This window comes from Anarrhichthys ocellatus, unplaced genomic scaffold, assembly GCF_004355925.1.
Source record: "Anarrhichthys ocellatus isolate YVR2014 unplaced genomic scaffold, GSC_Weel_1.0 scaffold15, whole genome shotgun sequence".
Classification (NCBI taxonomy): domain Eukaryota; kingdom Metazoa; phylum Chordata; class Actinopteri; order Perciformes; family Anarhichadidae; genus Anarrhichthys; species Anarrhichthys ocellatus.
In genome coordinates this window covers 6,267,749-6,282,789 of record NW_022280045.1, presented here as the reverse complement: position 1 = coordinate 6,282,789, position 15,041 = coordinate 6,267,749, and the positions used below count along the sequence as shown (strand labels likewise).

General features: G+C 43.5%; 1 protein-coding gene across 3 annotated transcripts in view; it reads right to left on the bottom strand.

Annotated features, from left to right (window-relative positions):
* Positions 1-809: 809 nt before the first annotated feature.
* Positions 810-15,041, bottom strand: part of LOC116387745 (ephrin type-A receptor 3-like) — an 80,941-nt gene continuing 66,709 nt past the window's right edge. The window contains exons 14-19 of one of the 3 annotated variants that reach the window (XM_031855105.1): positions 12,873-12,934; positions 9,912-10,121; positions 6,744-6,893; positions 6,400-6,593; positions 5,122-5,259; positions 810-4,894 (exon numbers count right to left, since the gene is read on the bottom strand). In XM_031855105.1, coding sequence (XP_031710965.1) covers positions 4,795-4,894; positions 5,122-5,259; positions 6,400-6,593; positions 6,744-6,893; positions 9,912-10,121; positions 12,873-12,934 — 854 coding nt within the window. In that variant the 3' untranslated portion in view covers positions 810-4,794. Of the gene's footprint in view, positions 4,895-5,121; positions 5,263-6,399; positions 6,594-6,743; positions 6,894-9,911; positions 10,122-12,872; positions 12,935-15,041 lie in introns of all 3 variants that reach the window. The other 2 variants (XM_031855104.1, XM_031855106.1) reach the window with 2 other exon arrangements.

Below are 15,041 nucleotides of genomic sequence, written 5' to 3'. Positions count from 1 at the left end.
ATAATGGGGTAGTCAAGGTCAGAGAACGAGCCACAACCTGTCTGTCTGTCTGCACAGGATGGATAGGATGAGGCAGAAAACATGGGGATGCACAAGGCCAACAGAAAGATTAAGAGGAGGCCAGTAGGAGGAGATAGATATTGAGGAAATGGAGAACAGGCCCTGAATTTTTTTTTGTGTGTGTGTGTGTGAGAGAAAGAGAGACGGAGGGAGCGAGCGATAGGGGGATATGGAGCCTAATATGATGGGGTAAATGAGGTGTAATGGCAATAACATAGAGTGACAGCAACTAGGCCAGTGCATTAAGGGGTTAACCAAGGCCAGGAGTCGCTGACCTTCCCCCTCCCCCGAGACAGAATCATCTCTCAGTAAGGAACACACACACACACACATATATACTCTGATAATGAAGATGTGGTTGCAGGGTGGCCATATTTTGCCATTCAAGAATGCTATGATGGGAATTTCACCAGCGCTATCACCATTAGAGCAGAGCTGGGGACAAATGAGACTTGAATTTCCCAGTCATGCACTGATTTTCTGATGCACAGCAAAACAAAATTAAATACCTTCAGGCTTTGTTACACAGCAAAAAATAATCAAGCGAGGGCTTCATAACACTTTCATGTAAAGGCATTGGGAATTTTACACTGTCGTATTCCGCAAGTCCCAGTGTAAATGTACTGTGGAGTTGTGCGTGTGGATAAGCGTGTGTGTGTGTGTGTGTGTACTTGTGTGTGTCTGGGAGACAGAAAGAAAGGGAAAAAAGCAGATAATTTGTGAAAGAAAAAGACACTGCAGGCTTGAGGTGAGAAATTAGAAATATTAGCATATTTATTACAGCAACATGAAAGACATTAGAATGCCTACACCCTTTATAACAAGCAACGCTGAGGAAACTGGCATGGGGACAAATAAGCATTGTACGGTGGCCAAAGAAAGGGAGGGTGAGAGAGAGAGAGATGGTGGGGTATGGAGGACAAACACTGTATTTGAGTATCAAGTAAACCAACCCACATAGCTTACCTTGAGGGTGAATAGTGTGTGTATGACCTCTGAATTATTAAAATGTCTAAACTGTGAGTGTTGAATAAGTTTATAGAAAAAGGGATGACATTGTTGCAATGCGCCCATTTTTTTGAGTGATGCTTAAAATTGTCTTTTTCTAATCCTGACATTGCATGAGGAATTTTGCCAGTGACAATATTTTTTGCAACCAAATGCAGCCTATCAAATTGTTAATCGTATGACTCAATGCAAATAAATAAGAACAATCTGCCAATTTCTCTATCAGCGTTTACAGATGATCAGCTTTAAGATTCATGATGCAACAAAATGACTTTGTTCTGCTTAGAGGAATCAAAGGGACGGTACTGTTGAAGAGAAGGTCTCTGGGATGTTACAAAACCAGGGTGTCGATGTGAGGTCATCTTAAGAACACAGATAAATACTACTTGTACATACACTTTACTCTTAATATCGCCTCTATAGGGCAACAGAAAAGAACAATAGCTCAGTAAATAAGGCATCTAAAAGGCCAGCGGTCAAGGGTAGTCCGCTAGAGTGAAATCATAGAGTTAGCAAGAGTAGAATGTAGAGTTTCAGACTCTCCGAATTGCATTGTATTTTTATTGTATTCTCAAACAATAGGGCTGAAAAAACAACTCAAGAGCCTTATCGTGGTTGAAATTGGATACAGTTGCTACGTGCCGGTCAAGCTTTTCGTTCTGGAATGGCACATTGAGAGCGGCAGGTTAAGCATCAAAAGCATTAAACACTGGGTCCTTGATTTCAGGCAGATGTAGACAAAAGACATTTTTAGCCATGGACATTATTTCTTCCTGGCTAAAATGACCGATGTCAACGGCATGTTGTGATAGCTAAGCTAGTTAAGTTTCATTTAGTTCCATGAGTTGCTTGAAAATGCTGTCTCCTGCTGACTTTTTAATGTTTCTAGCTCACTTGTTTTAAATTGAAAACCCTGTTTAAAAAAAAAAAAAAAAAAAAAAAAGGTTAAAAAGGGGCCATACTTCATTTTAAACATTACAAGAGGAAAGGCTTTTAGTGTGAAGAATAACCAATGTGCTTGGCACATGAAGCGTTATCTCCGAGGCTGTTGGCTGGGGTTGCTCTGGTGTAAACTTAAAGAATCCAATAATGAGCGGGACAACAGCCAACGTTGCCCGTAACTCTGACAGCATCCAAGATCAGCTTCAAGTCAGTGGAGAAATACAACGCAGTGGATGAGCTAGTTGTGAACGTGGCGTTTATTTTCATAGCCTGTCACCCCACAAAGAAATGTAACCTAGGTAATTAATGACACTAGCTAGCACGGCATGCTAGCTATTGCAGTTTACACTAGAACAGACAAACACCCTTTCAATCCAATCCGTACACTGTTGCCCTTGTATATTGGGTTATAGAAAGGCTGAAAAAAGTAACCACCCTCCAAAGTCTTTAAATGCCAAGTAACGCTCTTAGTGCATGCTAATTGCTCCAGCATGCGGATATGCTTGACGGGTATGCCGTGCCTAGCTACGGTTGCTAATCTATGATTGGACAATTTCTGCTTGGGGGAGGGGTTTAGCGACTGTTTAACTTGTGGTGTTCGTGGATAGAAATTTGATCTGAGAACATGTCTTATCTCAACCCTTCTCCTTCCATCTCCACAGTACCTCACCCAAACAAGCTTTTTTTTTTTTTTGTTTTTCAGAGTTGCTTTGTAGAACACAGGCTTAAAAAGTGCATGTAATTACTGTTTACGGGAGATATTGCAAATTAAGCCAGTGTATCAATAAGGAAAGTCCATTCTACTCATTCTAACACTATGATAGAACTGCAGTCACTGCCACCTGTCAATCAAAGCTGAAGCTTCGCACCATGCTACATTCCTTTGATCATACCAACAAATCACCTCCCTCGACTTTTCTTCTGTATGACCCGCCCCTGAACGAGAACTTCAGAAATCTCTTTTTCACAATAAAAGTACATCATAGTCATCATCATCGTTATCATTACAAACATTCTAACATTGGAAATCAACACTGTACATATTTTACACTATAATACAATCATATATACTGTACTTTTTGCCACTGTTGGTCCTATAGAGTACCACATATATTGAAACTGGGTTTGGGAATACACTAAAGCAGGTTCAGTGCTATTAATGCAGTGCACACAAAGAGGGTCCCATCATATCTACGCTTGTATTTACTGTGATAAGCAGCAGTTTCCCTCTGATAAGGAAAAAAACAACAACAAACCAATTTATTTTCTTTTTGCTGTAAATATTGTTTTGTAAATTGACCTTATCAGCATCGGTTTGAGACTAGGGATGCTTGAAAGTGGTTGGCAAGACAGATAACAAGTAAGTGAGACAGAACAAGACACAAATCATCTTTTTTTGAAAGTAAAATGTACCCTCTTGTGGTGGCACAGCTGAAAATCAACACTGCGTATATTTTGCCCCGCTGGAAAAAAAAGGGTGCATTCCAAGGCTCCTTCTCATCAAGCAGACTATTTTAACGAAACACTGTAATTACTGTGACTGGCCTCGTGTTACCATCCAGCCACAGGAGCTGATGAAAGGACGGAGTATAGTAGAAATGATGGTATGTTGCCCAGATGAACATTTCAAGCTGACGTTACATGGCACAACACTGGGGAAAAACAAGGTACACGTTCTTATCAGTGTCAACTCTATGATGGCCGTAGCATCACCTTCGCTCCACACAAAAACACTATAACTTTCTTTACACACCTGAAACATGGGAAGGCAAACTTTTGGGCTGAAATATTCCCAACATCATCATACTGTAACAGCTGAACAGACAATGTTGTTTGGAACAGTCAGTTATGGAAGAAGAAAAATGTATCTGTGCTGACTGCAGCTTAAGCAGTTTCGGCTGTTTCTTTGCACTCGGTTACATCACAAGCGCAAACAGACTAGCAAAGGTGCACTGGGTCTGGTGGCTATGGAAGTGTGTCTGAGAGCAGCCTCTAGGGAAGCCCTTGTCCTGGTCAAATACACAATTTAAATGAATAATACTTCCATCCTACATGAGCTAGCAAAATCGACACCCCGCTCTATCTTTTAAGGTCCAGTTTTTCTGTTCCCCTCGCCCTACACATTCATGTCATTCATAATCTCTGCTCACTCATTGGCTTTCTGTATACAATGGAGGGGGCCATACATTTACTAGGGACTAACTCCCGTTAAGGTTGAGCGATATAAACCTCACCACCAATACAAACATTAGGTCCATCTCTACGGTTGTGGCACACACAGCCCATATAAACATATCTACACATATACATTTCTTCTGACCCTTTGTAAACTCTTCAAGGTGAGAACAGAAACAAAAGGACAGTAAAAAAACAACAAAAAAAAAACAACTGTACACCTCACAGACAGTGATGATAATTATATTCTATTTTTTTTTTGTAATTTCTTTAGTTAAGAATTCATTTTTCTTCTTCTTTTGCTGACCTGAAATGATGTGAAATGGTCTGGAGTGCTTGTTGTTGGACGCGTGTCCCTCTGTTGCTCCGTAACGGTGGCTGTGTTGCTTGGACTTTTGAGTGCGAGTGCCCATCGAAGGATGGGAAGAATGGTGAAAACTGCAAAAAGGTGAAGGAGTCAAGCATCCATGTTGTCTCCATCTCAGAGTGTCTCCAAATCAGTGGAGGCCCGAGCACAGAGCATCCATTCCAACTCCATCTCAGTGGGGAAACTCTTCACAGGAGCAATCCATTTCGGCTCTGTCTCACTGTGTGTTTGTGTGGAAACTGTTATACTTGGACGTGCGTCGCCTGGGTCTGCTGGCTCTGCACGCTGGACAAAATCTTCTTCTGGTGCCCGGCGAGAGTCACACCCATCTTAGCCAATTCACTACAAGGAAGATAGAAAAGAAAGAAATTAATTAATGGCACAAAAAAGGAATCTTCATTGTCTCTCAAATGCCAAGCAGCTGCTGAGGTTTCATGTCCAAGATACTTGTGTAAATCCCCTTCTTTCATTTTAAATGACACTCAAGTGGCATATAGTGCGTCTTTTACTGACAATGTTGACCTATTGAGTGCTTCATTTAACTGGGATGAGTCACCAGCCGTTTGTACCTGACACTGATGTAGAGGATTGAGTCCAAGCTGACATATCCAGCACTGGAAAAGTTCTCCTTATACTGGCCCATCTTGATGGCCTCCAACCACTCATCCACTGTGCTCACACTGAACTCTGGGGTGGACGCGTCCTCCCTGCTGGGATACAAAGCACACTCACGACTCAATGAAATGTTGTCCCGTTGAGTGGCTACAGTAAATAATAGTTTCTGATTGGTGCCGAAGTCCATTATTTGACCTTTGAGCTGTTATTAAGTCCAACTCTTGTTCGGGGCATTCATAAGAATGCAAAGTGTCAGCAGCACACTTGAGGAGCCAATTAATGTCCATTCATGGTGCTCTATCTGCATTTGGACAGAATGGCTTTAACTCTGCAACAACCACAGTATGACAGACTCAAGTCCATTGTGAAAAGAAAATATGAACCCTAAATGTAACCTACCCGTTAGTGGGTAAGTTTGCTTAATGATTCATACCCTCGCCTCCAGTACACACAGGGACACACAGGGAAACACACAGGGAAACAGTCAAAGAGTTGTCAAACTCTTTGACCGTTTCCTTTCTATTGCTATTTTGTAAAAGATCTTTGTGTTTGTTCATGTGCATGCTCAAACTCCGTAAATACCTTGCAAATGTAGTACTAATTGCATCTGCATTAGCATACGATATGCACTTACATACTGTGCTTCATATGCTTCAGTTAAAGACAGTCTATAAGGACCCGTGTATAAGACTCTTCTTTCTTGTCTCAGTTCTTTGTGTCTTCAGGGGGTAGGCCTTTGTGAGTTGTCTTTTCAGTTGTGCTGGGATTTGTTATTTTATCTTTTTTAAAGTGTCTTCAGTTTTCTTGGAAAGGGACTGGCTCATACTCTTTTGCACACTCTGTATGCTGCTGGTCTGGTTCTTAACATCAGTTAAATGATGTTCTATGGTCGTGTGCAATACAACCGAGGTGGCAGCAAGTCTAAATTTAGAATGTGAGACTGTAGATATGCCAACCCACAATCTTATATTCATACCTTTTCATTGACGAATGTTACTTTGCAGCGATAACAGATTAGAATGGGGTATTACCAGGGAAAAAAAAATGACATTTCCTACTTTTCACAATTTTCATAACTGACAAAGTAGATTTACAACGTAGATCTAAAGCAGTGATTATGTCTTCTATGCATGTACCGTCCTATAATGTAATCCAGGTATCTCCAGACTACATGCATGTGTGAGTGAAAGAGCTGAACTGAGGATTTCAATGTACAGCTTTCTCCCACTGACCATGCTGAGCTGTTGGCCAGCTCTCTGAGGCTGGCTGGGTTTCTGATGAGCTTGTCCAGGATTGTGACAATCTGTCCAAACTTTGGCCTGTCGCTGCGTCCCTTCTCCCAGCAGTCCAACATGAGCTGGTGCAACACCACAGGACAGTCCATAGGAGCGGGAAGACGGTAGCCCTCATCTATTGCTTTGATCACCTGTAGGGAGAGAGGGTAAAATATCAGCTTCTAGATCAATACGAGAAATGTCCCAGAAGATTCGTTCTTTAAGTTAAGAACTGAGCTGAAGATGGAGGAAGACATAGCAGTCACTGTAACTGAGACATGATGTAAGTGTTTGTGACTCACGTCCTGGTTGGACATCTCCCAGTAGGGTCTCTCTCCGTATGAAATCACCTCCCACATGACGATACCGTAACTCCACACATCGCTGGCTGAGGTGAACTTCCTGTAGGCGATGGCCTCTGGAGCCGTCCATCTGATGGGGATCTTCCCTCCCTGGAGATGGTTCACAACACAGTCAACACATTCTTGGCATACTGAATATGTCACCCTGAACTTGGTGTTTTGCTGTAATGGTATGAATATGTATAGGTTGCTTCATTAGTATGTTTGAGGCTAAGCTCTATAATAAATAGGAGTGGAGCTGATAAAAAACGTTTTAAGACGGTGGTTGCAGAGAAGCTCGGTGCGGCGCTGCTGCCTTTACAAACAGAGCAGGTCTGATTATACACCAATTTAAAGGAAACACTCCCTCTTTAATCTGCTCACAACATAGGAGCTACTTTGGCTCCAGTGTTTACTCTTACACTTGACTTTCTTTTGCCATCTTTTTTTCTTCTCTTGCCTTTGTTGTTGATGCACAGATCAAACGGATTCCATAAAGCCCACTGTATAGACAGAATAGGGAGTAAGATACCCATGCCCCCTCTCTCTCGCTCTGTCTAACACACACACACACACACACACCGTACCTCTATAGGGCTCAGTTCAGCTTTTTAACATGCGGCAGCTGCCTCTGCACCACCTAGCATTTCCCATCTCTGCTTGGTCAAAGTCAAATAAAAGACAAAGCTGCCAAGTCACTCGGCACTGTACTTTTGTTTCCACCACCCCCAGTCCACCCCTACCCCATCCTCTTTTTTTTCTCTTAACTGCTCTCACTGGATGATTCGCCTGCCTTCCCTTATTCTCTCGTTCTCTCTCTCTTGCTCCCTCACTTTCTCTCAGCCTCCCTCGATCTCGGTCTTATTTGATATCGCCTCTCTCTCTCTCTCTGTCTCTCTCTCTCTCTCTCTCTCTCTCTCTCTCTCTCTCTCTGTCTCTTCCCCATCTCCGCCTCGGCCTCATGCCTGCAGCTCTCCATCTAGCTCTCCTGACATCAGTGGGGGTGTGTGTGTGATTGCAATAGAGCAGTCAGCGGCTGATACACTCCTCCCAGGGCAATGCTAATGCCATATTAAAAATAACATCCCCAACACTTCCTATGAATATGAATAATGCCATCTCCTTGTGGGCATTTTAGATGAGTTACTCCGCAGTGGTTTAACTCACTGATGTTTGACTTTCTTCATTCTCTCCGTGCTCTGTGAGAGGATGGTGATTACCAAAGACTTCTTTCATCTGTCTGTATGCGGGCAAAACGTGAAGTTTGTGTGTATGCATACATCCAGTGTGTGTGTTGAATTTTGTGAACAGCATACGTTTATGTCATCAGTTGGGTTTCATGGCCTCATAAAAATCCAACTGCATTGTGTAGTACAGTTTTAGAGCCCTATTTAAACCATCTACAGCGCATGGACTAAAGTGCATGGCTTAACAGCATTTAGGGTGTGTCCAACTCTACTTTAGTTAACCAGCACAAGGGGCAATAGAGGTTGTATTTAGCCTCTTAATTAATCACAGGTGCGTTTTGGGCGTAATGTGTATTAAACCAATCAGATGGTCATCTCCCATTACCTTTGTAGCCAGATGTGCCTGCACCTGGTACATTGTTATTCAGATGGTGGATTTGTCAAATTGAAGGAGCGAGCGGTCTTTCTGCTAAGGAAACAGATTTGCTCTAGTGCAAAGTGAAAGTGTGCCAGCAGACTTTATATTAGAGCAGTAGACCCTCATCCTCCGCCGTCTGGTAATCCTCTGTCCCATCAACAACTCCATTTTCCTGCATGTGAGCGACTGCGCTGACAACCTACTTAACTGAAGAGGAGCACTGCTTCACGTCCCTGTGTGTGTAACAAGCAGAGAGTACGCGTGAACCTGCAAATAAAGGCACATCTGATCGGAATAATGCACCCTTTCAATAGCAGGAAAATACTGCAACATTGACTGTAGTCCAAGTTACAGTTGGTCAATGGCACAATTGCTTTCTCCTTCCTCAAGAAAGCATTGCGCCAACAACGTGCCTGTCCACACCTCATATCAAGACCAACCACCTGTGGACACACAGATGGGCGCGAGTACATTTGCATCTTATACAATGTGGGCGTTAAAACTGCACCAGTCTGAAACTCGCAATGACCGTTGCATTGTGCTTTGCGCTGGGTGTAAGATAGGGCCCTTACAGCCTTACGGCTTTGTCCAGTCAGTACAGAGACATTTTATACATGTAGAGAAGAAGTCATCACACGTCCACTCAGTTCCTACTGTAGCAACTGAGACCAGACATTCGGCCAGAGTCGTCCAAATTATAAGCATTCGTATCAGGTCAGTGTCCCGCTCTCTAGCCGTGGGTGTCGGGTCTGTTGACAGCAGGCTCCCTCTTGCCACTCATGAGCTTCCTCGTCGTGTATAGCCTGATTTACATATCCAGCTCTGATTGGATGGTTTTTTTCTCTGATTTCCATCATGGAAAACAAAGTGGTTAATTTCCTGAGCGATGTGTTTTCATGCATCATTTTCAATTGGCTTGTTAAAGTTATATCAAATTGGGAAGCCGTTTAACGCGGTGATCAGCTTTCCCTAAATTTAGTTTGAAGTGCTTGTTCTATTTCCTGCGGGAATCAAAACAAGCATGATTGGTTTGCTCCGGGTTGCCGCTCCCCCATGTCGGAGATAATTTCCATAAACTTTCTCAACTGCTCCACGTCACACCTTTTGGCCAAGTTTTGGAGTCTTGAATGCAGCGCCAGAGCCAGAATATCATTCAGAGGTTTCCATTCACATTTAATAGCAGCCAGCTGTGCCTCTAGTGCTTGTGTTCATATGTGTGAATGGTAATAATACCAAGTGGATACAAGTGGAGTTGCTATCAGCTCTGATCACATGGTGTGTGTGAGGAGGGTGTGGACTGTCAAGTCCCATAAAAATGACATTTATTGCTCTTCTTCTTTGGGTCTGTTTAGGTCGACCACATTTTGGATCAGGTCTGATTATCCTCTGGACTTTTTCAGATCAGCTTTCTTTTTTAAAATAATGATTGCAAGGTTTTGGTTTTGGACTCTAATAATGTATGGGTCAATGGGCGAACTGTAACTGGAGGTAACATTTGTTCATGACAGCTGAGAGCGTTCTTACCCTTGTAGTGTAGGCAGCCTCCGGGTCGTCCTCCAGAACTCGACTCAGGCCAAAGTCAGACACCTTACACACCAGGTTGCTGTTGACCAGGATGTTTCGAGCTGCCAGGTCTCGGTGAACGTAGCTCATGTCTGACAGGTACTTCATGCCTGAGGCGATGCCGCGCAGCATGCCGACCAGCTGGATCACCGTGAACTGGCCGTCGTGTTTCTGTAGGTAGAGACAAGGAGAAAGATGAATTAACACACAGCACAGTGTAAATGCTGACGTTCAGCTACATCAGGGGGGCATAGTGATTAGGATCAAGTCCTACAACAACCACAGCAGGAAGTGAAGGCTCAAGCCAGGATTCAAGCGCCCGTAATGGCAGCAATCCGTGCTTTTGTCTCTGGGCTAGACGCTGAAGCCCATCCAGCTCTTGCTAACCCTCCGCTTTGACCTCTCTCTGGGAGGTGGCAAGCAAAAGATGAAGTTATCCACCCAGCGATCAATGGAGAATCACCAAGAAAATCCTGCTTGCAGAAGATTGGATCTGATAGAGAAGTCAAAACTTTCCTCTCTAACACTAACCGTGCATGCAAGCAGAGCTCGCTGGATTTCATATTTGAGCTGTCTTTGGCAGAGAGCAGAGCCTGTTGATCGATGACGGTCCAGCTCACCTTCCTCTGCCAATTATTTCTGCCCCGGGCCAACGGCCCACGTTAAAAAGCCATCCATGTTATCAGTCACCCTCTCTCCTTTATATCATCTCTCCTTCCCTCTGTGTCTTTGTTCTCTCCATCCATCTCTGTCTGTCCTCAGTCACTGTCCCAGAGAGAGAGATAGAGAGAACTCTGTATTACTTTGACTCAGTCTCCATCTATCTATCTCCCCTCATCTTTCTACATCTGTGCACCCCCCTCCCCCTTCCTCTGTCGTTCTTTCTCTCTCACTCTCTCGGCAGCTGTGGAGTAAGTTAATTAGCCCGTGGTTTTGTGAGATGCTGATTGATTGGACTGTCTAACAAACCTACAGACTTCCTCTATCAATCTGCCCACCACATTGCATTGCCAGGAAGGAGGAGGAAGGGTGGGCATGGCGGGGAGAGAGCCGGGGAGACAAATGCAGGGCAGACAGGTTAGACAAGGAGATGGATGAGAAAGGTGATAATGGAAAATGAGACTTTTTGGGCAGATTCTAACATAATATTTAAGTTTACCACAAAACTAAAAGGAAACGAATACTGAGGAAGAGCGTAGAAAGGCTACTGGAGGTAGAAACAAGGAGACTAAAAGAGGGAGAGCTTCGCGGACAGAACAGTGGTTTTGTTGTTTCCGAGGGACGACTGCTTAATAAATGGTCATCGTAATTAAAGACGCATATGGATGCCAGGAGCACGGATGAACTGTAAAACCCATAAAATTCCATAATTATATTGAGCCACTGCGAGCACTCTTTATGACCCTCATTACAATACATACTGCAACACACAACATGCATGTGCTGCGTGTGTACGTGCGCGCGTGTGTGTGTGTGTGTGTGTGTGTGTGTGTGTGTGTGTGTGTGTGTGTGTGTGTGTTTCAGGCCATTTTTTATCTGTCAGATTTCATTTCATTTTGCTTCAGTGTTGCTGATGGGATTGGTGTCTATTTAGCGATGGGCCCATCATCACAGACTTAATGGCTTTGGAGCACTGCAGTGATTTTACTGGCTGACAAGCAACTCTGAATATGAATCAGGGGGACTTTCAATGTGAGGCACATCGGGGCTGCAACAAGCTATTCATCTGGGTGTATGCAAAACCTTAATTCAAAGCTCCTCAGCTAAATCAATACTGCTACGTTTGCTCCATGAGCAGGAGTCATGAATCACTCATTTATCAACATTTACGGCATTATATGCTTGTCTTATGCATCTGCAATGTCATAAAGATCCATACTTTTGTGGATATAATTGACATTATGAGAAATACTTCAAAATCTTCGGTCAGTTTTGAAGGAATACATTTAGATTTCTTGAGTTAGTCCGTCTGCAGGTTTGTGATGTGTTTTGGGGGATAGGCTTTACGACAAATTCGTTAAAAACATCAATTCATGTAATGAATGTATTGAGTGACAGGCTCCTCTAACTCTTGTCATGATGTCGATTTCAATAACAAAGCAATACCTCCACAGACTCCCTTTGATTTTTAAATCTCTTCACTAATAAGGGGTTCAGCAATAACCTTGAGTAAAATCTGCTTTTCCAGACTTAATTTTGTAATGTTCTGGCAGGGATTTATACTCTACAAACTAGTCTCTAGTCTCGAGTTATATTTCTACTTATTGTACTTCTCTGTTCATTCATGATCAAGCCGTTTTGTTTTAAATCTCTTTGGTATTTTGGAGGTTATTTTCCTGCAGCTTAGAAAATAATGATTTTCATTGTTTTTACTGTTTGTGTCACTTAAACTCAACATTTCACCCCATAAAATACTCTCACCATGTCTAAATACAGATGCCATTTACTCTTCTGCGTACACTGTACCATTTAGTGGAGATGTGTTGCATTTATTTTACTTTGAAATTGTCTGATGTGTCGTTATAGCTGCAAAAAAACTGCAACAGCTATGTTCTTATTTCTTAAATTGTGTAAACTGCATCCATTACATTCCTAATGTGGTGACTGCATATAACAATGTGGCTCAAGTTTAAAAACTCTAATGAGCTGAAATAGTGTTAATTTTAATGGAGACTTGTTAACTTAAGTCCTTAGTGTGAAATGTTTTATATACAGAATTCTCCAGCTTGAGATGAAAGACAACTACAGTCAGGTATCTTTTTTTTATCTATTCTTAGAAGAATGTGCTCTCCAGGATGGCAATTTGGGGGGATGAACGCTACAATTTTCATTCATTTTCCACAGGGCCTTTGTAAAGACACGTGGCCCTGGCCTTGGAGGAAATGTGTGTGTCGTGTTCCTTCCAGCTGAGCCGCGACTCACCTTGAGAAAAGTGTCCAGAGATCCGTTTTCCATGAACTCCGTTATGATCATCACTGGTTTACCTACGGAGGCACATAATAAGGCAGCCGTTATTGGAGCAGAATTACAAGGAAGAAAGACACCAACTGTAAAGAGACGAGGACAGAGAAGTAGTTGAGTCCACAGCTGTGACCAGCCTCCCTCTCTGTCTCTCTGTCTCTCTGCCTCTCTCCAGGGGATAACATGGCATGTCGTCATCAGTCACACTGACAGCTTCTAATCAGCCCTCTCCATAAACGCCAGGAGATAATTAGAATGGACCAATCCTCCAGAATATGTGTGTGTGTGTGTGTATTAGGGGCCTCCTGAGATCTCGTGAATACTAATCAGCCTCAAGGGGAAGGGGGTTGTGGTTGGATCGCTACATGCACCTGCACGAGTGTGTGTTCGTGTGATGAAGGGGCGGTTGACTGACAGGCCCTGCGCACTATGTTCCCCTGCATGGCATCTGGTGGGGCTTACAAATGATGAACAAAGTACCTGCAATCACATGTACACAGGCACACACCCGCTCACCAAAAACAGCAGTTGTCCACGTTTTACAGGGTTCTCCCCAGTTCCCCCCCCCCCCCCCCCCCGACAGCCGAGCTTTGCCAATCACAAACAAACATGCAATGTGCAGTACAAACGGTGTGTGGGTGCGTGCATGGCTCGTAAACACACAGCCTATGTCAGTTGTGATGAATAGGTCACATTTCCCCAATCAGACCTCAGAGATACTAAAAAAACCTGGTGTGGAGATGAGAATGCACGAGACAGAATCTTCTTAAGGACTGTTTTCTTAAAGAACACAGTCAATAGGAAATTAAATGTTCCCTTCTTTTAATCAAAATGCCATGCCAATAACGCTCTGTTGAATTAAGAATTTGAATTGGGAAATGAATTGAAAGAAAAAAATTGAATAGAATGGAAATTACTGGTAAACAAATCAAGGATTAAAGAGTGTAATGGAAATTGGACAAAAGAAGCAAAGGGTTAAAAGGTAAAGGAGGGAAAAGAAAGATGGATGGTAGGGGGAAAGGGCACGTGAGAAGAGAAGTATAAGAGGGAAGGCAAAGAAAGAAGAGAAGGAGGAAAGGAGAAGGAAGGGAAAGAGGGAGAGGAAAGGAGGAGGGGTCAAACGCTTGTCATGGAAAGGCAGGAACAACACCACGAGGCCTACAGTGAGATTGTAGGTAAAGACAGCAATACATCACCTTAAATGAATTCACTATCTCACTGCAGCAAACACACACACACAGACGCACAGACACACACGCACACACACTGGGACTCACACACAAACAGAGTCGCCTGGTCTCTGGTGGTGGTGTCTTCTCTGACAGTAACATTAGTCTCGGGGATAAAAGTGAAATAGAATTGGATTTTCTTCTGCTTCGGGTGAGGACTGCTGGTCACATTTATCTCCACACGAGGCCTGTGTGTGTGTGTGTGTGTGTGTGTGTGTGTGTGTGTGTGTGTGTGTGAGAGAGAGACACAGAGCTGGTTTCAGGGCATCGCAAGTGGATCGGTGGGGATGACCATCTGATTTCAGCTCTGATCAGAGGTGGAGAACATGTGTGTGCTTTTGTGTGTGTGTGTGTTTGTCACAGCTACAGAAAAAAACGTTGATGGGATTGATCCCGACTGAAAGGAGGTCTGACTCTTCACAGCTTTCTGTCCACCAAGGGAGGTGTGTGTGTGGGTATGTGTATGTATTTTACCATTGAGGGAGAATATTACTTTCAGGCACACAGTGTTACATGCGGTCACGAGAGAAGCCCAATGAAACGCATTCATCCCGTTGTGTCGGCTTAGAGGTCCATGTGAGCCTGGCACGTTCACACAGACACACAGACACTGCTATCACTAGCCATCATCTGGACACCTGCCATACAGAATTATCCCTGCAGCTCTGAAAGATAACAGGGGTTACCAATAAAACCGACCACATGCACTTGAGCTGTATATTAGCTCGTTCCGTCTCTTTTTGTTAAGTGCCAGCACAAACACACGCGCACACTCGACGACACAATGATTCTCTTTCAGTTCTTGTAGCGACTTCATCACATGCCATCCACATTTCAAACACACGCACACACACACACACTGGCAGCACGGAGCCTCTTCAACTCTGCGTGGCGCACCTCA